Here is a 23,334-nt window from a genome sequence, read left to right on the forward strand (position 1 = left end):
AGCCAATTAATCAATGTGCTTCTAAATATTCTCATAAAATTACATTTTTCTTCATAAAATCGGGTGGCCCCCATTACTCCTATGTTGCAAAACATTGTGCAGCTTTGCTAATTTTTCTCATGAGGAGGACATGCTTATCACATTTAATTTTGTCAAATGTTTTCTAGCACCAGGTAGAAACTGAATCAACAAAACCAGCCACAGGTTTGGTTCCTTTTTTATTAATAAATTACCTTTTCAGATGAAGGGATGTGAACAACTATTAATAAATTTCCGAACATCAAAACATAAACCAGACCTGTATGATCTGTATGGTGCATGTCAGTTGCACAAATAATTCACAGAACCAGGCAAAATTGGTTAGATTGTTGAGTGTGTGAAACGAAACAAAGCTAGAGATGTGTTAAACACTTATCAAAATAGCGCTAAACATGCGAGCAGCACGCGAGCATGTATTCAGTCAGTGTAATTCCAGTGGACAAGTAGAGACGAAATAAAGGGAGATGATGAGATTGCTACCCTCAATGAAAGCTGATTAAGAAGAAGGAGCCACCGACTACAGGACAAAGGGCAGGATGGGTGATCGGAGAGGAGGGTAATCACGGAATTCTTTCAGGTAGCTGCGATGCTTTCCCTTGGCCCACACGGTCATCTGAATGAAACCCACCAAGGTGAAGAAGGCCACAGGCAGACACTGAGTCATCAGTGTGAAGCCGAGCCAAGAGCCCAACTGCAACAAGATGAGGAATGTGATATGAAGTATAAAGATGATTCTTCACTAGCTATGACACTGTTATTTTTAAGCATTTTAGATTATACCAGACTCAGATTTGACCATCACAAAAAACAAGAATAAACAAAATTAACCTCGTAAGTGTAGTTGGGGCAGGAGACCAGCAGGAAGATCCAGGTAAAGGGATTCTTTGTTGGATATGGTATCTTTCTGGTTTTGGAGCCTGAGTATAGTGAGATATCATAGATAGATATATTTTGTAGATCAATAAAATGTTTGTACATTTGTCTCAAATATTATTCTGCTATGCAATTTCGTAAGACACCTTTTAATTCTGTCTCAATATGTTGAATGGGATTTTCCAAGTTAAATACAGATCGATGAATGCACATACCTGGTGGACGGAGGTTGCGGAGCGCAATGTGGATGGAAAAGTTACCAATTTGACAGAACTGAGAAAGAAAACGACTGCGGTCAGAAACTTGTACCTTGTAACTGATATCATACGCTGTGTGGAAGGATTCTTACCAGAAACAAGATGAGGGCCATTTTGATTTGTTGCTCGCCATAAACTGTAACAATAATTCACACAAACAATTGGAAATGAAGTTCAGAGGAGACATTTTTGTCTGGGAGAGTATTACAGTATGTTCATGCACTCACTTGGTGGCGTATATAATGGATGATTGATGTAATAAGCCATCCATGCTGCAAAGCCCCAGTAGTATGTACAATTCTGAAAAACATACACTTGTCTAAGAATCTACAAAAACATGTGCCTCAACATTTACATCACTTGATAAGAAGACTGACTGCACTCAAATAGCCACCAGTCTCACCTTGAAGATGTTGCGCAATGGCATGGTTCCGTGAGAGAAGCGATGGACAAACAGTGTCTCCAGCAGCCTCTTGACGTAGTGGAAAGAGTGGCACATGCAGGCCAAACTGGGAAAAGCAAAAGCTCTGGATTAGCTGCTGAATAAAAAGCAAATGTAGGCTCATGGCCTTGTGTGTCATGAAAATCAGAAAGACTCAATCATAACATGTTCTCAAAGGCTTAGTAAGTCCATCGCTAGTCAAGCAGATTTGTTTAATGGAGCAGATTTTGTCACTTACTGAACAACCCAGTGTTTACTGGTGGTGAAATCATATTTAGGAGCATAGATGAAGGGGACCCTGAAGTAGAACATCAGGTAGATGACGAGAGGTCCGGTGTACTCTGTCAGGAAGACCTGAAAGTCACGAGAAGCCACATGATCACAGTACCAACGAGAATCCGTGTATTTAAAGGGCGTGGCACAGCAAACAACTCCAAGTAGAAGAAAAACATGAATTGTAATATTATTGCTCAACTGCACTGGAATATTAAATTACCTAAAAAATACTGTGTGTGGGTGCACGCGTGTCAACCTGTACTTACAGTGACCCAGCTGATTTGAGCCCCCAGGTCTCGGAAGTAAAAGGTTGCCGTGGTTCCCACAGGAAGCTGTTGCAGAACATCCTCATCTTTTAGAGATTTCCCCTCTGGAACACAAATAAACATAGTCAATGAAATATAATGTTCCCCGCTGTATTATGGTTCATGGTTCAAGACCTAGCTAGATGTTATTTACAACGATCATTTATGGTTTTTACATAACACATACAAGTCTGAATTTAAAGTTATGTAATTTGGTGTGTTAAAGGGGAAGTCAACCCTAAAATTCTTTGTGATCATATTCTGTGCACCAAACTAGTTGAGGCACAGTATTGTGAATCATGTTTCGTTTGAGGAAAATAAATCTCATCTCATTTCATGGGACGGCCATTTTGACACTTGCTGTTGACTGAAAATGACATCACAGTTGCCAGGTCACAACACTTCACCGGTTTTCTGAAGATGAGCTGTGATTAGTTGTGACCTTATTTTATGAGTCAGTTTTACAGTAAACGTCAAAAGGGAGTTCCAAATAAACAGTTTAAAGCCATCACGCTTTGCATTTCATTTGGATAGCTGTGTGAGTGAGTGCGAACAGATGCCACAGAATACTTTGAATAACTTGAACGTGTTTATTGTCAATGTGAAAAATAAAACTATCACAAAAAATGTTGAGATGGTTCACAGTAGATGTCAACGAAATTACTTTAATGAAGCCAAAAACCACTTACTGGGGTCAAGGCGAATGGACTGTCTGGCTGGGTACCACTGAGGATCTGAAACAGACAGACAGACAGTGTGAACATTTGCTTGCTCTTAATTAAGATGTATACTTAATTAGGATGAGACAATAGCGAAAACACTTACGGCTCTTGTGGAACATAGACTTGATCTCCCCGATGGTGGCATTTGGTTCTACCTACAAATAACAACATGACAAATAAATTGACGGAAACATACTGAGGAACAGACAACAACCCAGTTTTCCATTCATGACGGTGATTAGCGGTAAATTTAGCTCTGGCTGTGCCCACACACACACCCGTAGATGTGAGCAATCCAACAGCTGGTATTCGGGTTTCAAGGATCCTACGGCCACAGCCAAAGCGCGCGCTGTTGTGCCGGGCTGGTTGCCGTCAGCTTGGTACGAAATTTGAACCCCGATACATAACACACACAAATTGTGGACAAAGTGGACATACTAATGGCATATTCTAGAAAAAAACATGTAAGCGAACAATAAATAACAACACATCGTATCCAGATACACTTCAATCGGATCAGTTTGGAGTTGTCTTGCACAGATTTTTTTCCAATCCATAGCAAAACATTTTCAACCATCATGGAATATTATTCATTATCATTATTCATTACATGCCATTAGAGATACTACAGATGTTCCTGGGGGCTCTATGTGACGCTTCATTCAGTATTCTATCTTTACTATCAAGGTCTTTTGCCAATTGCCAATCTATGGGAAGTCGAGCTCATTTGAGCAGCAAACCTATCATCAGTGACTCCGTGTTTGTTTTTCCATGATGATAAACTAGTAGAGTAATTTCATTAATAGACTCTAGCCTGGCTTTGAAAGACTGACAAGCTTCACTTCTTTCCATGTCATTTGGGACACCATGTGGCGTTTACAGTGAGATCACAACACTTAAAAAAAAGAACCTGCCTCTTTAGAATTACATGCATAAAACCCCCACAACTATCTGGGCCTCAATAGGTGCTTTGTCCTATATAAACCCTGACTAGACACGATAAACCATTTAAAGAAACAATCCCTTACCACTGCAACACCGTCCTTTCTATATCTGGCATACACACGATGGACAAAGCTATTGGGACACGTGGCCATTACTCGACAAGCTGTGAAAATGGCCATAAAGTGCCTATTTGATTGTGGAAGGCAAATTTGCAAATCAAATCGCTAACTGAAATAATTATACAGTGGCAAAATAGTTTGCCTGCAGATGGAAATTTTACTAAGCAACGCTGTAGTTTGGGAAACTACAGAAAGCTTGCATGAGGCCAGCCAGCCCTAAGTGACAGCGAAGGCAGTTGTAAACAGCGAATGTAACTGTACACACCAGAACAGTATTGATTTACAAACCTCACATTGAGAACTCAAATCAGGTAAGGATAAAAGCAGATTTTAGATCGATTTTATCATCCATGTCGACTGGATCTGCGCAGCGTCCTCAGAATAAATCGTGCCGATTGATTTAACGTAATCTGGTCTGTTCGATACAAATTTTTATCTCCATATTTAATCAAATAAGAATGGAATGTACACTGAATAAAAGGCTCGGCTTAGGGGGTAACAAGGTCATGTGAAGCGACTCACCTCACTTCTGAGACACATGCAGAGACCTCATTGTTGTCAATGTGATGACCATGTGCCATCAAAGATAATAATTTGCTAATAATGCACTTGATGAAAATTCTAAAGCTTTCAGCCATCCTTCCTCTAGTCACTTCTGAGATGTCACAGTTCATCAGTCCTGTTCTAGAGGTCATCAATTATTTTTTATATTTGTGTGATAGTTTAGAACTTTACACATTACTTTTAACAATCTTAAGGTTTATGATGGTAAGAGCTTGATGTAGGCAGAGAATCCAGGGACCTACAGTATCTTAAATACTAAAACTGATTGGGGATTATTATCAGTCACCTGCAGAGCTGATCATTTGAATCGAAGGAGGGAAACTTCTAAAATGTGCAGCCCACAACTGTGCTCTAATGGCTCATCACCTTTGTCCTAGTTCATCCGAAAGGTTTTTGATTGACTTGAGGTGAAGATGTCAACTTGGTCTTCAGCACGCTTGTCCAAACAAGCCTTTGTGGGACATGCTTTTTGCATTATGGCAAAATCGTGAAAAGAAAATGGCCCTCCATAAAATTTTCCTACAAAGTTTGAGCATTGTTTCGGTAAGATTAAGGAAATAACGATTTGAATGGGCAGCTCAATACGAATTTGGGTTACATTGGTGCTATAGCCTAAACTAAAGACCAACTGTACATGGACTCTTTCAACATTGTGACCAGACCACTAAGCAGGCAAAGTTGGGTCATGTGTGAAAGTGTAGATTTACAGTTGTACATTCTTGGACGTCAACTCGGGCAGATTCAGTAGGTTCTACAGTGGGATATTTCATATTACATTAGACCACCTCAGTTTGTTTCATTTGTGTGCAAAAAGCATTCACACCCACAAGCCATGCAAACAACGATGTCTGCAGAGTGTAACATGAGTGTTGTGAAATTAGCTAACGATGTTGTTGCTCACCTTGTCCAGGAAGCAGAGCTTGTCCTTGGTCTTGGCATCAAGTATCTCCACCTCAAAGAAAACAACAGCCTTTTTAGCTTTTTTAGCAGGTTTACGTTTGACCGGTGCCGGGGCCAGTACAGGTGCAGCCGCTGCCCCGTTTGCTGGCTTTTTACCAATGGCAGCCTCAAGCGCGAGGGCATCCATGTCGACCGTCCGCCTTCTGGACTCACTTTATTCCCTTCTCCCCACCACCCAAGTGTCAAGCCCTGAAGAACCACTGTGAGCCCAAGAGGAGAGTTGCTACACTCAGCTGTGGAAATAAATCCGTCTGCCCCATGCTTGGTGCTCTGGCAGCCCCTCCCTCTTCCTCCTTTACCTCATCCAACCACCCCGTCCCACCCTTGCTGGCTGCCCCTGTCTCATTCCTTCACTTCTGGCCAATTGCTTATTTTAACTGCCAGCCGACCCCCGGAGAGTGGACACGTGTGCGCATAGTTGCAGATTCAGACTTGCCATCTGCAAACATCTCGTGGAGGGAAAAACCTCTCGAGCAGGCGCATTGTTATGGAGTTGGCGTGATTATCCAATGTTCACCCCTTGCCCCCAATCTTAGCATTAAAAACATTCAGAGACCGCTCGGTCTAGTCTAGGCTTAAGTCGTCAGAAGGGAGAGGTGTTATGACAACCAACACCGTTGGACCCCATCTCCTCCTCTCCTCCTCTCCCTGCAGCTAAATATAAAACCCACTGCTAACTCGGCACAAACCTCTTGCCGATGACCCCCCCCAATATGTCTATGGGGTTGATGTCATTAGATTGGCACTGCCATTTATGCCTAAAAAACACCTCACTACTTCAATAGGTTCAGTTATGTTTAAACCCTCTTTCAGTCACTCACTTAGATAATTTCCCTTTGCTTGCCACCCAAGGGTGATAATACCACAGATTCTCTTAGCTAAGTTAGGGTATTCCCCTGAGTAAAGCCCACCCATGCTTGTTGTTCACACAGTTGCTATTACTCAATGAAAGACATACAATTATTAACTTTTAGGTGTTTAAATTTGCTAATAAAAATAAATGAATGTGAAGCTCAGTAATGCTTTTTGCAAGTCACCTTAAGGTGTTGGTTGATACAACGTACAAGCAGTCAATCAAATGGGTTTCTTATCTATTGGACTATGACTTTTTTTAATGTACACATTTATTATAGTTTTGTATTATTATTATTATTATTATTATTATTATTATTATTATTAACACAGTTTTTATTTATTGTATATTTATTTTTGGTCAGATTTTTCCCCAGAGACTCTTTTATGACTACTTAAATTGCTCATTTAACTAGATACAGTAGATATGATTTATTGCATATTGAAGAAAAGCATTTAAAATCACACCGCATAGCCCCAGTTTACTATTCTCCAAGTCAAGCATTCAAACATACCCATGGCGGCCACTTTATACCACACACACCCTCTCACCCTTGTCTATATAAAGGCTGAAGCTAATAGCAACAGCCTGTCAGCCTAAGGCACGATGAACTGAGGGTTACGCGAGGGGAACTGACTTAAAAAGCTCTTGCTACGATGAACACAAGCAAGAGGTAAGGTACTGATTGTCAAATCAGCATTGTTTGAATTAGCAAAGCCGATTTTTTTTGTTTAGTCAACCACTAGACAGTTGAGAGAGAGGTAGAGCTTTGGTGCAGTCTGGGGTACATTTTACAAAACAAGAAAACGTGGACATTTTTAACAATTAGGCATTGGCGTAATAATTGTCACGTATTGTGAAGCTGATTCTTGTGTGTCTAAATAACTGCGTCAAAATGGATATGTACTAATTAGCTTTCACCAGCAGAGGTGCTGTTTATTCCGTCTCAACTAGAAGAACATTACGGTGTCAACTTTAGGAAGTCTTGTTTAATACGATAACAGGTTCGAAACAGCGGTTAAAAGGGAAATTCACAATACAAAAAAAATTAAGAAAAATTACAATTAATTATTGTTATTTTCCTCCATAGACAATCAAGCAACATTTATGCAGATTTTTGTTTCAAAGCTGTACTGATGGGCATTACCATACAATTTTTATCCGATATCATCCTGAATAGTTTTTAAGCATTTTTTTTTCAAAACCAAAACTCTTTTTTTTTTTTTGTCCCAATAAAATACATGACAACTAATCATTCAACATTTTTTGATGTTTTGTTCATAACATATTAAGGATAACAAACCGTCAACTTTTTAAAATATTTTTTATGTAAACATTGATAACAGTTAATAGTAAACCTCCAGCCACATTTTACTTGAACTTCAGACTAGCTACCATTAGATTCACTCTAGGCCAACTAAAGGGCATGTAACACATTGTCACTTCCAGTTGTTGACACTTTTGTTGTTGCTTTTTGGACATCTCCACTTGGAGGTTGTTTTATGTGTTCCACACAAACTTTGCCACGCTCCGTCCTTTTCACTACTTATGCAGTTCATGCAGATATCACCAAAGTGCCTACAAGGGGTTGTAATGACGACTAATTTACATGTTGTTGACTGGTTGACTACTCTATAATGACATTCACAGGGTGATGTTGATTATTTTTTTCACTGGAAGAGGCAGAAACATTCACAGTAAAACATGAGTGAATGATGTGAATTTCCCTTGATAATTGTTTTTTTTCTGATTGCTTGGGTTAAGTAAGTGTGAAAGAGCTAGTAAAGGGTGGGGAGTGAGCCTCAAATAGGATTTTGAATACCATACAGGTCTCCCTCATTGGACAATGCAAATGTTACCTGGCTGTCCCATAGGCAAGAAGACCAAGCGAGAAGATTTTTTTTTCTCTGGCTATAAATACCTTCACGTCACAGTGGGTGAGCATTCCTACAACCTGTGCCAATGCTCTTGTGTTCTAACACGTATGGTATGTTATTTGTAATTGAAGTGTCTGTTGTGAGTAAATATTATTGCAAAGCATTCCCTTCTGCTGTGATTTTTTGTTGTTGTTAAAACTACATCAGCAGTGACTAATCAACGTCAACTCCCATTTTAGTGCAAAAGTCACGCACCAAGCGCCGACACAGCCCTGGGTGAATAACAAACCAGATGAGGGTTTACAATCAAAACCAATTGTACCACTTGGTGGAATACAAGCCTATTATCTCCAGTAAAGGACACAATCAGAAAAAAACACACTACGATCCATAATACTGTCATTTATGCTAGTCGAGGTCATTCAAATTGCACACCTGATGGTAAAAGTGGTTTAACAGCAGCTCGAATGAAGACAGATAACGTTACAGGCGATACAATCCATTAGAACTTTGGGATAAGTTTGCATCGCGCTTTGCATAAATATGCTGATATTCTGGATACAGTATTGTGGCGCGAAACATTATAGAAAAATTCAGCAGCCTACTCTTCTGCACTACAGCCGCCAATGACAATAATAATAAATAAAACATTTAATAAATACCACGACAGTGCCAATCAAAGTTAGATATCAAACAAATCCAATATTCATTTATATGCTTATCAAATGTGCTGCTTCTGCAACGATTGCATTTATCCAGAGAATGTATGATGTTTACACATGCTCCCTTGACTTGTAACATTGTAACAACATGTGCTGTTGTTAAGAATCCCAACTCAGGGTCCAGACACTGGTTGGGTCGGTTTCTGTCATTCTGTTTTAATCCTGTCTGATGGGTTTGGGGGCTCTTAGACACATTTTCTTTACCTCTTCCGGTGCTTGCATTGTTTTAGGTTGTGTTTTCCTCAACATCGGATAGATAGAAAAATTGCATCTTGATTTGCAGAGACGTGCGTAATGAACAATTGGCCAAGAGAGACCGTTGAAACTTTACTCTTTTCGCAACTGGATTATTGAGTAATAATAACATGATAAGGAGGGCCAGGAGTCATTCCAGTCAGAGATGGCGGTGATGCATTGGTTTTTACTGATCATATATGTCTTTAACTTACAAATGCTTAATTGCGGTACACAGATTTTTCTTCAAACAGCGACTAACTTGTCAATGAGACAATTCAACAATAAAACCGCTGATGTCCGCATACGATAAGCCACAAAGCTTCGGTCACTGCAGCCTGGCGGTGTAAATTGCCGCGTGCTGTATTGTGCCAACACTTGCATTACCAAAAGCATAAATTTGACATGGTATGCGCTACAATACATTGCTGCAATATATTTGCAACTCATTAAAGTGTTAAAATTTCTGTAAGCCCCATTGTTACTTGAATGACTCATTGTGACTACTCACCTCGTAGTGCTTCATCTTGTCAGTCCTTTCCTTGGTATTCCAAATGATCGACACGGCAACCTCCAATCAGAGAGAAATATCCAAACCCTAAACGGATATTGGGCGGGTGAAAGAATGCTTATTAACCAATCAGAACGAGTGTTAGTCGGAAGAATCCGCCCACAGTATCTCCTTCCGAGCAAATAGGATTCAGTAAATTAGGAGCTCCATCATCGTCGATAACAATGTACGGTGTGTTTAAAATGTACATCCCCTTGCAGAATTAGAAAAATGTTCCCATTTTTTAGGGAAACTACAGATGAAACCATCTCGTAAGTTTTCTTTATGATTTTCTTTATAATTTTCTTTCTTTATTATTGTTTTGTATGGTATGGTATGGTATGGTATGGTATGGTATGGTATGGTATGGTATGGTATGGTATGGTATGGTATGGTATGGTATGGTATTGTATTGTATTGTATTGTATTGTATTGTATTGTATTATATTGTATTGTATCAAAATTATATCACTGTGTTTTGCTTGATCATTCATGGTTTTTTTTTTTTTTTTTTTTTTTTTTTTACAGAATGGGGACACATCTTTCAAATTCTTCCAGGCTATTTAAACTTGTGAGCCCAACGATACATCATGTGTTAATGCCAAAATTGTGATTTTATAAATATTTTGTTGATGAACTTTCAAAACACATATAACTGATAAAGTATGTTTTAAATACGCTTTTTTTTGGTATTACATTATTGAAGTTAGGCAGGACCTTTTGTATTTCGACCCCATTCCTTCATTACATTATTGAAGTTTTATTAAAATTAAAATATTATTAAAACATTTTGCTTTGCTACAGACCTATTTCAGTAGTAATTTTGCTCTGAAGTTGATTCTCATCACATCGACACAACAATTACTAAAACCAGTTACCCACCACACTGTCTGCCTGCTTAAAAGAATCTTCAATCCTATATAATTTAATCTTTGATCTGTGATGTTTCTTTGACCCCTTGACTCCTTGTTCTTTTGCTCAACCATTACAAAGACATCACAAACACACTTATTAAGACCAAATTAAGAGCAACCTTTAACTTGGTACAACTACATACAATAATTTACAAGCATTTTGGGAAATGCTTTTTTTTTTTTCTTCAGAAATATTGCTGCCTGAATTGTCCTCTAATAAAGTGTAATGACGTTTACAATTAATTATTTAGTTAGTTTTTTCAGATGCAATTGAGTGGAGATGGAAGAAAACCTGACGAAGTGTTGTAAATGTTAGTTCCCTCCACCTCAATAAAGAAGTGACCGGATTTTCTCTCTTCAAAACCTGAATAACTGCTTGAGTACATTCCTCCACAACTGTGCGAAAATCTGGGCCACACCTCACAAACAAATGTTCAAGTCAGCACTTTGCTTTGACATTTGACTGAGAAGGAACAACTGGTCTAGAGTGTTGCGTATGTGTATTTACATAGCTTATTCAAGTCATAATGGTCAATGTTGGCTGTGCAATAAGAACTAGCACACGCTACTTTAAAAATAGGTTGCTTTATGGAGAGACTAAAAAGGTGATAGCGCTTTACTGTACTAGAATATTTCTGACTGTAAATGAAGGCATCACGGAGTGACGCATGGGGAGGCGTGGCTTACTTCAATCGCCGGACTCGCGACAGTGGAGATCGTACTGGCTTGTTATGGAAATCTCTGGAAGTTTCCACACGGTTTATATTGACACGGTCTCGGGCGTGTCGCTGAATTGAGACGGCACGTTGGACGAGGGAAGGGAACGTTTGCATTTAAACGAGTGACAGGCTGACGGCCGAGAGGGGAAGAATGGGGAAAGACTACTACGACATTTTGGGTATTAAGAAAGACGCTTCTGAGGACGACATCAAGAAAGCTTATCGTAAGCAAGCTCTACGTTACCACCCCGACAAGAACAAGTCACCGGGAGCTGAAGATAAATTTAAGGAAATCGCCGAAGCTTACGATGTCCTGAGTGACCCAAAGAAAAAGGACATTTACGATCGCTTTGGGGAAGAAGGTAAGCGTCTGTTGGAAATAGCGAGAATGTTGTTTTCTTTGGTGGCCCACTTTTGACGGTAGCAGCCAACAAACGTCGTCCCGTGTGTCTATTAATGCACACTTGCTTTAAAATTGGTTGTCAAACTTTGTACATGGGCCTCGAAACGAAAGCGAGCCTCTTAAAGCACAAACTTAATGGAAGTCCTTTACTTGTGTTGTCGGAATTCGGTGGAAATAATACGCGACATTGAAGTGACGTGTCTTCTTAATTTAAGTCTCGCGTCATGCCGTTTAATATTTGGGATAGTAAATTGAGTGATCTAAATTCGTTTGGAATGTGGGTCGTGAATGTACACAGTTAAGTACGCCACAGCAGTAATGTATGTGAAATTGTGACTTGGGAAAAACGTGTTCGCAAGTCAATGTTACCATGGCAACTAAACACACGGCAAGGTCTCGGGAATGGGTCTAACCTACAACTAATTTAAAATGTCACATGTATTTTATGAATACATTTCAATGTACTATTTCCACCATTATTTACTGTCACCAACTGTCAAAAGAAAGTCAATACAGCTGGGCATTGGGAATTTGGAGCGCCAGTTTAAGCTCTACTTGTTTTATTATATACAGGTCATACCTGAATAGCAGTCATAGGAAAAAAGTGTCTCATAGTCCAAAAAATAGACTATTTGCTTTTTGGCGAATTGACAGCGTCAGTGTATGTAAGAATTGCTGAATGATATTGTTTATTATGCCACGGGTAGGTCTGTCTATACATAGTGGATAGTGGATTTAGGTTTTAGGACATTCGGTCCATCTTGTGATTTTGATATTGCCTCCAGAATCTCTGGCTGTGTTCACAATGGACAAATGAATGTAATCTGATCAGAGTTCAGATTAAAAATTGTACTGATTGCATTGTTTTCATTGACACTAAGATATTGACTCGATTAGAACTTGTGTGTTCATGCATCAGTTTTGAAGAAATCATTTTTCAGGCTTTTGATCCAAATTAATGTAAACATAGCCAGTGTTTACAGGCATCAGGTTCATGACTAATAACTCCCAATTGAGAATTCGAACTGACAATAATATATTGGAGTAATATTGTGCATTTCAAGGAAACGCAAAACAACACTCACCACAATTTTTCCATTCATTATTTGATTCAGGTCTGAAAGGAGGTGGACCCGCGGGTGGTGGTGGTGGCGGCCCAGGCAATTTCAGCTACACCTTCCAAGGGGACCCCCATGTCATCTTTTCAGAATTTTTTGGAGGACGAAATCCATTTGAGCAATTCTTTGGTGGGCGCAATGGCGGCATGGATGAGGATATGGACACTGATGATGCTTTTGCACGGTTTGGAATGGGTGGTGGCGGCTTCCCCCGCTCCTTCAGCTCCAATATGGGAGGGTTTGGCGGTCACAGCAGTGTTGTGAAGAAACAACAAGACCCCCCTGTGGTTCATGAGCTGCGAGTGTCCTTGGAAGAAGTGCTGTCTGGTTGCACAAAGAAAATGAAGATCTCTCGCAAAAGGCTGAATCCTGATGGGCGAACGCTGAGGAAAGAAGAAAAAATCCTCGAGGTGCAGATAAAGAAGGGATGGAAGGAAGGAACTAAAATCACGTTTCCCAAAGAGGGGGATGAAACCCCGACAAACATTCCCGCAGATGTGGTCTTCGTGCTCAAGGACAAACCGCATGCTGTGTTCAAGCGTGACAACTCCGACATTGTTTACACAGCCAAAATCTCACTCAGAGATGTAAGTTCAAAAACCAATACACCTTTTCACTGTGCTGGAAATGAGGGTTCTTTTTGATCTGTTTCACTCACTTGCATGTTGCTTCTGTTTCCAGGCCTTATGTGGCTGCACAGTCAACGCGCCTACGCTGGAAGGCCGAGTCGTCACAGTGACGTCAACTGATGTGGTGCAGCCCGGGATGAAGAGGCGCATCAGCGGTGAGGGGCTGCCGTATCCCAAGCGCCCCGATCGTAGAGGTGACCTGATAGTAGAATATGAGGTTAAGTTCCCCGAGCGGCTCAGTCAAAGTGCTCGGGACACCATCGCCCAAGTTCTGCCTCGGTCATAAAGATGCCAAACTGGACTCTGGCAAATGACACCCCCCCCCCGCCCACAACCCATCCTTAAAATGCCAATTATATTTTATTTTTTATATGGCATCATGTGTGAGACAATGTTGTGCACTGTTGTCACACCATAGATATGGGACATAAGACCCAGATTGCCCATATTGTAAATGCCGCGTTAGAAACTGTACAATACTACGGGCTAAATTGTAAATATAGCCAATATTGTTTAGTGTTAAATTCTATGAATGAGATGATTATATTTTGCTGAAATGTTTGTAAGCTTTCTGGAGCTTAAGGTGTTGTTTTAAGAGCAATAAAAAGTAAGGATTTGATTTGTGTATGATGTATTTACTGATCTGTTGACAAGGCAAAGAAGTTCACATTCATGGGCTCAAACAAGATACCTTCAAAAATAAGACTAACATTGCTCCTTCATCTAAAAATTGGGCTTCACCTACATGACGATAAATTAAAGTCGGTCCAGTTTGTTAAAACAATGATATTTAAGAAAATCGATTAAAACTGCAACTCCTACTAAAACTATAAACTCCATCAATTCACGCTCCCAAGAAGGCATATATTAAATATGATCAAATAAATGTTACTTGTAAATATGACAATCAACAAATGTTTGCACCTTTTTTTAAAATGATTCAACATAAAAGTCACAAGTTGACAGCTTGTGTTGCTCCACCTAGAATTGTTGTAGCCTACCTTTTCTGTTTGTGCATTGTTTTAAAGAATTAGGGACAATGAATTGTTTTTTCATTTGAACTCATTAGTTACTGGTAACCTTTTGTGCCCTTAATATTTGTTGAAAACAGTCATGTCATGAGTCCCCCAGCATATTAACTCATATTGTACCAGGTCACAATCACTTCTGCAGGCAAATGCATTTCTGTAAACATTATACTATACACAGTATCCTTTGTCTGTTTCTCATGAATATTTGTTGAACATATACGTGCACAACGCAATCAATTTCCATGAGAATCTCAAAACAGTTTGTTCTATGTGGCCTCGCTAGGCTTACGTAAACATGGTATGCATTGTGATTAATATTGCACATGTTGAAAAAGGACGAAGCAGCAAAATCCACCTGGTTTGATTCATCTCAGGGGGTGACCATTTTGCTTCTTGCTGTCAACTGCATCACAATGCTTAAGGGCTCAACTTGCAAACATCACATGTCCAAAATCAGAAAGCAGGTGAGCTGTCATTGGACATTACTCAAACACGTACGTAGCAATTTGCCTTCACCGAAACGTACAGTCCTTTCGGCCTTTGCTGTGTCTCAATATTTCAATCCTGTCCTGTTATTTACTGTCATCTCTCCCTAAATTTAAACTAGTCAACAATGTGAGCCACTGTCGGCAAATGCCAGAACGGAAGTCGAGACAAATAAAAGCTGCTTGTTGGACAATGGACAAAATGGTTAAAAAATGTCTTGGTTTGAATAGTCACAAGAAAAATGTATTTAACAATATTTTCCAAGAATAACTACAGATACCCGTGACACAGTCAGCAGACGGCTGTTTTGAGCCTCCCAGCCTTTGTGTGGGTGATGCACCAAGGCACTACTACTGCTAAAACAATAGCTGCAAACACTCATGTTGAGTCCGGAAGATAGTCATGGGCAGATTGAGCAACAGATAAGGGAGAAGAAGAGACAACCCGACTGCTCCTACTGTAGAGTCATCATCTTAAACTACAACAAATCAAAAACAGTGAAATCTTTGTAGCTTTTTGTACCAGGCACTCATGTGTTGAGTGAATGTGAAGCAGTTGAGTTCTCGGTCTCCATCATTTCAGCATTCCTTTTGAGAAAGGATGGACGTTTTTTATGTTGTCATCTTTTACTGCATCTCAGGTGAGTTCTGAATTTTGGCACATTCTTTTTTTTCATTAATAAAAGGCAAGTTAGTTCTGTTTGCTATTACAAATTTTGAGATCATTTTATACACACACACACAAATATTTTTTTTAAAAGTACTTTTCATCTATTCAGGAGTGATGGTAATAATGTATTATAAGTGTGAAAAATAATCCGTGAAGTAGCGAGGCCGTGAAAGGTGAATAATGCTATAACGAGGGATTACCGTATACAATTGTTGTCTTAAAGTGTCAGCGCTTCCTCCTGGATCTCCCCCCTCTGCAAGCCCACAGACGCTTACAGAAAACATTCCGTCCAGCACTGTGAGATTGCCTGCAACATCAGCAATGACCACTCCCGAGGTGGAGACTGACCAGACAGCAACAACCAAACTCTCAGGTTCCAATCACAACTTCCTTCCTAAGTGTGTGTCTGTGACATGACTCAACACTTATACTATAAGTACCTGTCCGGTTCGCAGTTTCTACAAGCCACCTCAACTCAGAAAAAAAATGGTTGAATGGAGACAGTACTCTTTCATCTTGTGTAGTTAGCACTTAGGAGCCGTCGATCCCTGCTCTCAAGTAACTGAAGAAGGTCGAAATGGTCACTAAAATAACATCGAGTGAAGCAATAAAACTTTTCAGAATTAATTTTAGCTGGATAAGTGATATGCCCAAAGTGTTCTATCTTATGAATACATAAAAAAAAATACATTTACTATGGAAATAACTTGTTGTAGAGGACGTAAATGTAAAATAATGCAATCTTAGCAGAAAAAAAATTACACTGTAAATTGCTGACGGTTATTTTTTTTTTAAAAACCTAGTACAGTAATACTGTTTAAGGATGGAAACATGAAGGGCTAGTACTGTGTTTCCCAAACATAGTTCAATCAAATTTGAGTGGACATTTTGTTTTGTTAATCTGGAAAATCTCATGGTATGACACCAAAGAAAATTGTCACCAAAGGTCAACAATTTGTTTAGGAAATAAATAAATAAATAAATAAATAAATAAATAAATAAATAAATAAATAAATAAATAAATAAATAAATAAATAGTCACGAGCAATAACCATTTGAAAAACATAAATGAATAACCTTAACTGTTCGAATTTGAGTGTGAGTTTGTTTAGATTTGACCGACAATGACTGACAACTAGTCAACACATTTCACCCAAAGTCAGCTGGGATGAGCTCCAGCTTATCCATGAGCCTGTAAAGAACATGCAGTTTAGAAGATTTCATGGAGGTTGTTCACGTGAACAGACCTTGTGCAAGCAAAGTGATGTTTATGGAATGCATCACATGACATAGTATGGCTAGATGTATGGTTTGTTGCCAATTGTATTCATGCTAAAATCTGCCATGTTCACAGACACTACTGTGGTCATCATTGTGTCTGTTAGCCTGGCTCTTCTGGTTTGCGCCATCATTCCGCTGATGTTCTATAGGAACTGGAAAAGTAGTGCAGGTGAGGCACACACACACAAATGTAACGAAACAGTAACGTATCCATGCTCAGCCTTGCCAAATGATTCTTTCAGAAGCTCAGGACAGAGCAGGCGCAAACAAAGAAGTGAGTGTGACTCAGAAATAAAAAAAAAGAAAAAAAAGGTTTGCTGATGTTTACGCAAAGGTTACTCAACAATGTCTCTTGTACACAGGTCGAGGGAATGTCACCAGTAAGGCCGCATCGCGTTCAATCACCTGGTGGCATGCAAACTAATGGGCAGAATCTTTGCTTGCTTGCCACATCTTCCATTCAGCCAGCCAGATGAGGAAAATCCAGACTGGATGGGTTTTTATTGGTTTGTCTTTCTTGTCTTTCCTTTCCTCGGCCCTGACTACGATAAATGACAATGCCAACTTGTGATCAAGATGCCTTGCTAACATCTTAAACTAAAGATTTTTTTTATATATATTTTGAATTTGTTTATATGTATAATACAAAATACAAAGAAATGAAGAGGTGCATAAGAGCACAGCAGCAATGGTTTAATTACTAAGTCAAACAGGGAAAAGGCCAAACGAATCCATCAATTGGTGGTCTGGTGATAAGAAGTTTTGTATTGATGCAATTGTGAGTCAAATTTGAATAAATAACATTAATAATAAATAATAAATTGAGGACAAGTCATAAAACTATTACCCCTAAAGTGCTGTGAGTAGTACAGGGATGCCATTTAGCACAATCTGATTAGAAGCATGGGAAATAATTTGAGGCAGTGAAATAGTTTTTCTGTGAAAAATATGACAACAAAATTGAGTCATTTTAGGATCAGACTGCACCATGAAATATAGGCCAGTCGAGGGCGCTATAAACATGAAAAAGATGAGCAACGTTTCATCTTCTCAGCTGCCCTTTCTTGCGATGGTCTTCATAGTGGTGAAAAAAGTGTGTGTGAAAAATACAACAGTCTTGTTAACTCAATGGATGGTCGACTTCATGCAGGTATTGCAAGTAAGCGTTATTAAATGTTGCCCACTGTTCAATTCCTGCCCTGTCCGAGTCATGCATGCATCATTGTGTTCTTGGATAAGACACTTTACCCACCTTGCCTCCAGTATCACTCACATTGGTGTAAGACTCGGGTGTGAATGGTGGAGGTTGGAGAGGCCATAGGTGCACACTGGCAACCAAACCTTCCTCAGCCTGGCCCAGGGCATCTGTGGCGAAATAATGCAGTTTATCACCACCACCAGAGTGTGAGTTCAAGAAGGTAACAAGCATGGGACAGAAAAAAAAGAGAAAAAAAAGCTAACATGTGTACAATGGAAAAATGCTTCATGTAACCTTCAACAACCTGGGAAAGTAAAGCTGCCGAAAGGAAGAACGCCAGTGTTATGCATCTTTCTCTTTGAGGGTGCAACACATGGTCCTATTTTCAGTGAAAGTAATGGCTTACACAGTTTTAAAAATAGAAGATCATGAAAGTACTGTATACTCTTTAAACAACCACTATGTTGTATTTTTGATGCATGGTTGTTGTTTCCTTTTGCAAGAATATTACACCATCTTTTATCTTATGCAGGCTTATTTGATAATCCATACCATAATTACCCAGACAATCATTTCCCTTACCTAATTCAGTGCCTTGTCAATCTTCCAAACTGTCAGACATTCTGCCAGTACAAATAATAAAAATATTAAAGCACCGCTGTTTGTCTCCATTTTGAAACAATTTTGCATGTTCATTCAAGTCATTTAATTCTCACGTATCTGTGTCTGGGAACGTTACAGTACTATTGATTGTTGTGATAAACATGTTTCTTCTCATAAGTCACACTAAACACAAGTTGTACTTTCTTACAGAACCTAACCTGATGCTGCTTGTGGTTTCAATGACGTGTGCAGTTCCCATATGTGTGTGTCTTTATACACTCATTTTGTTAGTGACTAGGAAAGCTCAGCAGGTCATCCCATGACAAAATGTACAGGTTTGCTCACATTAAAACATACATTACTTGGTATTATCTGGAATGGTACTGAAGTAAAAAAGAGGTGTCCAAATATTGACCCCAGAGTCATTAACTGCATATTATTTTTAGCCTGCCGCAGTCTAATAAAAATGTCAAAAATATTATGTATTTATTTATTTATTTGTATGTAAACCATGTAAAACAGGTTTAATGATGTGAAATATGCGATCATCCAACAGATGTCATCTGACTACGAGATCATGATGCCTGCTGTTAGAAATGAAGGTCACTGCGGGGCCTCAAGTCCGCGGTATATCGCTCATTTGGAAGATGCACCAAAAGAACCTACAGTGGAGAATCAAGGCTGCCTCGGCGTCAGTGAAAATCTCAATTTAAAGCTCAGTCAAGTGGAGGAGTATGTCTATCATGACCTATGTTCATCAAAAGAAATTCCCAAAGGAAAACACCTGGGGCACTGAAGACTGCTCAGTCTCCAAAAGTTAGGAATTTGAAAAGAGAATAGTTCTCCACCATGAACTTTTGATTGTGGACTTGGTGAATTATTTCATGACTATACTGATTGTTTTGGTAGCTGTTTTTTGGGGGGGTTGTTGTTTGATGGTTGGTCCCCACCACACAACCCATTTAACTGCTGTGATGGAAAATTGTGTATAATCTTGATCTTTCCAATTCTTAACTGCAAGTGTTACATTTCTGACTTCATAGCGACCGATGACTCTTTTGTGGTCTGGAACTCAGCTGTTTGTTTCATAGAGGCTGATAAGGTTCTTTTTTGTGGGGTAAGAGAAGACACAGACAGAGCATAGCATTATTTTGTAGTGAAAAGAATGTAGTGGGTTACACAGCTTTAAAAATAGAAGATCAGAGAAGTACTGTATATTCTTTAAACAACCACTATGTTGTATTTTTGATGCATGGTTGTTTCCTCGTGCAAGAATATTAACACTTAGAAGATCATCTTTTATCTTATAAAGGCTTATTCAATAATCAGGATACAATATTTTCACTAGGGCTATAATTCATATATCTTTGTTGTGAGATGCTACTTGATTCATTGGATTATCTAATTTGACTTTCACTTTTTTTTACCATAATTACCCAGAAACTTATTTTCCTTACCTAATTCAGTGCCTTGTCAATCTTCCAAACTGTCAGACATTCTGTAAGTAGAAATGTTAAAAATATTATAGCACAACTGTTTATCTCCATTTTTAATCAGTTTTTAATCAGTCATTTAATTCTCACGTACTGTTGATTATTTTGATAAACAACTTTCTGAGTTTTTCATAAGTCAAGGGTTTTCAGGGGCAGATAGAGTCAACAGAGGAAGTGCAGTAATAGGAAAAATGAACCAAGCAACCACAGAAAAAAGAACAATTCAAGAGACTAAACGTAAAAGAGAACTCATGAGAGCATGGAGATACTTTTCCTTGTACTCGCATTTCTTGTGCATGGTAAGAAATAGCTCACTTCAATTTTCTCTACTGTCCTCATCCATTGAAATGTAAGTTACAAAATAAGTGAGTGATACAAGTTGATTCTTCTCTTTGTTTGGTGCAGGGACAGCAAACACGGAGACTGAAGTCACAGGAGTATCTGGGGAAAACATTATAATAACATGCTCTCGCAACGATATATTTATTTACATCAAATGCTTCTGTGTGAAAAACTGTGATCATGATGATGATATCCTAATAGAAAGCAAGGAGAAGATGAGATGGTATTCAAAAGGAAGATACAGCATAATAGATGAAGGAAAAACATTCAGAGTTAAAATATCTCAGCTGACAAAGAAGGATGCTGGTACCTACTGGTGTGGATGGAAACACCAGTTTCTAAAAGATATTTACGAAAAAGTTGTCCTCACTGTCAGAGAAGGTGAGTGGATATAGAACTCAACACTCTTGACCTCTTCATTAAGTTTGCACCAGGGGATATTTTTCAGTGCAGGGACGTGAGAGATTACACCTCATAACACCAACTAAAGAAACTCCTAATTGCCATCAGAAACTACTCGTCCATACGCTTTTCTGTCTGTCCATCCATTCTGTATCACTTTTTTTTGGCACAAAGCCACTTTGAGGAGGGCAGCAGAAATCCTGCCACACAAAATCACTACAAATGTTGCTGACTGCTTTACGCCATATATGTCATCTTTTCCTATTCATGCTTTGTGCTTGTTTGCAATTTTCTTTCCTATATCGTTTTAGGAACAACAAAGCCACCAACAAATCCACCTGAGGAATTTCCAAGTACTCCATCCTCTAGTAAGTTATTCTTGGTGAGCCATCAAACGCAAAAGCTCCATATGCCATAGTTACATGCCTATGACCGTAATCTCTGTTATACAGTTTGTGCTGCTCAACTTCAAGATCAAATGCGTCAATATGTCAGCTGTTCATCGATTTCAACATTTGATATTTGTGATATTTTTCATTTCTAGTAAACGATATGGTGGTCACTTCGGAAAATGTCATCGTGGGCAGTAAGTAAGAGACATAACACAGCGAGTGCTCTTGTTACAGCTAAATAATGCACATTTTCAATGTTTTCGCTGCTTGTATATGTGTTCAAAAATGTACTTTGTTTGATGCCAACAATACAGAAAGTTGAAATTCATACACTGCTGTTTGAGTAGAGCAGACAAGTGTCGTATAAATGATTCCAGTCACACTAAACACAAGTTGCTTCACTTTCTTGCAGAGTCTAACCTGATGCTGCTTGTGGTTGCAGTAACGTGTGCAGTTCCTATATGTGTGTGTCTTTGTACACTCATTTTGTTAGTGACTAGGAAAGCCCAGCAGGTCATCCCACAACAAAATGTACAGGTTTGCTCACATTAAAACACACATTACTTGGTATTATCTGCAATTGAATCGAAGTAGAACAGAGGTGTCCAAATCCTGGCCCGAGAGTCATTCACTGCATTTCATTTTTAGCCTGCCGCATAGGCTGATAACAATGTTAAAAAAGTTATTTATTTATTTATTTAGTTAGTTAGTTAGTTATTTAAGCCCCTGCCCCATTCTTAACATATTTGTGTATGTGACCCTCAGTGAAAAAGGTTTGACTCTAAAATATGTGCTAATCCAACAGATGTCATCGGACTACGAGAACGTGATGCCTGCTTTTAGAAGTGAAGGTCACTGTGGGGCCTCAAGTTCGCAGTGTATCGCTCATTTGGAAGATGCACCAAGAGAACCTACAGTGGAGGATCAAGAGTATGCAGGCTGCCTCAGCGTCAGCGAATATGTCAATTTAAAGTTCAGTCAAGTGGAGGAGCATGTCTATCATGACGTAGGTACATCAGAAGAAATTCCCAAAGGAAAACAAATTTTGAAAAGAAAAGGAATTTGAAAAGAGATTAGTTCTCCATCACTAACATTTGATTTTGGACTTGGTGAATTATTTTATGACTAGGTATACTGATTGTTTTGGTAGCTGTTTTTTTTTTGTTTGTTTTTGTTTTTGGTTTTTGGTTGATGGTTGGTCCCCACCACACAACCCATTTAACTGCTGTGATAGAAAATTGTGTACAATCGTGATCTTTCCAATTCTTAACTGCAAGTGTCACATTTCTGACCTTCTTGATAATGACCAATGACACTTTTGTGGTCTGGAACTTAGCTGTTTGTTCAAAGAGGATGACAAGGTTCTTTTTTGTGGGGTAAGAAAGAGCATAGTGCTATTTTGTAGTGAAAATAATGGGCTGGCTTACACAGCTTTAAAAATAGAAGATCATAAAAGTACTGTATATTCTTTAAACAACAACTAGTATGTTGTATTTTTGATGCATGGTTGTTTCCTTTTGCAAGAATATTACACCATCTTTTATCTTATGCAGACTTATTTGATAATCAGGATACAGTATTTTCACAAGGGCTGCAATTGTGAGATGCTGCTCGATTTGTTGAATTATCTAATTTGACTTTCACTTTTTTAATCATGATTACCCAGAAAATAATTTCCGTTACCTAATTCAGTGCCTTGTCAATCTTCCAAACTGTCAGACATTCTGCCACTACAAATATTAAAAATATTAAATCACAACTGTTTATCTCCATTTTGAAACAATTTTGCTGTGGGTGCTTGTGTATATTTTCATTCATTCAAGTCATTTAATTCTCACGTATCTATGTCCGGGAACGTTACAGTACTGTTGATTGTTTTAATAAATAACTTTCTGGGTGTGAAATGTTTCTTCTCA

At 38.9% G+C, this 23,334-nt stretch overlaps 3 protein-coding genes and 1 long non-coding RNA gene across 6 annotated transcripts; 3 read left to right on the forward strand and 1 right to left on the reverse strand.

Moving 5' to 3' along the window:
• Nucleotides 1–205: 205 nt before the first annotated feature.
• tecrb (trans-2,3-enoyl-CoA reductase b) lies at nucleotides 206–9,792 on the reverse strand. Of its 2 annotated transcripts, XM_088373519.1 has the most exons (12): nucleotides 9,700–9,792; nucleotides 5,444–5,494; nucleotides 3,018–3,069; nucleotides 2,882–2,926; nucleotides 2,154–2,257; nucleotides 1,850–1,965; nucleotides 1,573–1,678; nucleotides 1,397–1,469; nucleotides 1,262–1,305; nucleotides 1,128–1,185; nucleotides 868–956; nucleotides 206–730 (listed from the first exon to the last, which is right to left on the reverse strand). In XM_088373519.1, the coding sequence occupies exons 1-12, from the start codon at nucleotides 9,712–9,714 to the stop codon at nucleotides 557–559; spliced, it is 927 nt and encodes a 308-aa protein (XP_088229645.1). In that variant the 5' UTR covers nucleotides 9,715–9,792; the 3' UTR covers nucleotides 206–556. The 2 variants fall into 2 exon arrangements, with proteins under 2 accessions (XP_088229645.1, XP_088229644.1); XM_088373518.1 differs by lacking the exon at nucleotides 9,700–9,792 and having other exon boundaries at nucleotides 5,444–5,698.
• A 1,536-nt stretch (nucleotides 9,793–11,328) lies between these two features.
• dnajb1b (DnaJ heat shock protein family (Hsp40) member B1b) lies at nucleotides 11,329–14,140 on the forward strand. The gene is made up of 3 exons (XM_088373520.1): nucleotides 11,329–11,733; nucleotides 12,890–13,479; nucleotides 13,574–14,140. The coding sequence occupies exons 1-3, from the start codon at nucleotides 11,523–11,525 to the stop codon at nucleotides 13,805–13,807; spliced, it is 1,035 nt and encodes a 344-aa protein (XP_088229646.1). The 5' UTR covers nucleotides 11,329–11,522; the 3' UTR covers nucleotides 13,808–14,140.
• A 1,789-nt stretch (nucleotides 14,141–15,929) lies between these two features.
• On the forward strand, nucleotides 15,930–18,781 carry LOC148399170 (uncharacterized). Its single transcript, XR_015858117.1, has 4 exons — nucleotides 15,930–16,080; nucleotides 17,062–17,157; nucleotides 17,231–17,262; nucleotides 17,351–18,781. It is a non-coding gene; the product is annotated as an uncharacterized LOC148399170 (long non-coding RNA).
• Nucleotides 18,782–19,398: 617 nt separating this feature from the next.
• Nucleotides 19,399–23,201, forward strand: LOC148399171 (uncharacterized). 2 transcript variants are annotated; one of them, XM_088374058.1, is made up of 6 exons: nucleotides 19,400–20,581; nucleotides 20,688–21,005; nucleotides 21,338–21,394; nucleotides 21,571–21,612; nucleotides 21,831–21,955; nucleotides 22,224–23,201. In XM_088374058.1, exons 1-6 carry the CDS (start codon nucleotides 20,542–20,544, stop codon nucleotides 22,482–22,484), a joined length of 843 nt encoding a protein of 280 aa, XP_088230184.1. In that variant the 5' UTR covers nucleotides 19,400–20,541; the 3' UTR covers nucleotides 22,485–23,201. The 2 variants fall into 2 exon arrangements, with proteins under 2 accessions (XP_088230185.1, XP_088230184.1); XM_088374059.1 differs by lacking the exon at nucleotides 21,571–21,612 and having other exon boundaries at nucleotides 19,399–20,581.
• The last annotated feature ends 133 nt before the right edge of the window (nucleotides 23,202–23,334 follow it).

The sequence above is a fragment of the Syngnathus floridae genome, chromosome 4 (assembly GCF_059516105.1).
Source record: "Syngnathus floridae isolate MCC-2025c chromosome 4, RoL_Sflo_1.0, whole genome shotgun sequence".
Lineage (NCBI taxonomy): Eukaryota > Metazoa > Chordata > Actinopteri > Syngnathiformes > Syngnathidae > Syngnathus > Syngnathus floridae.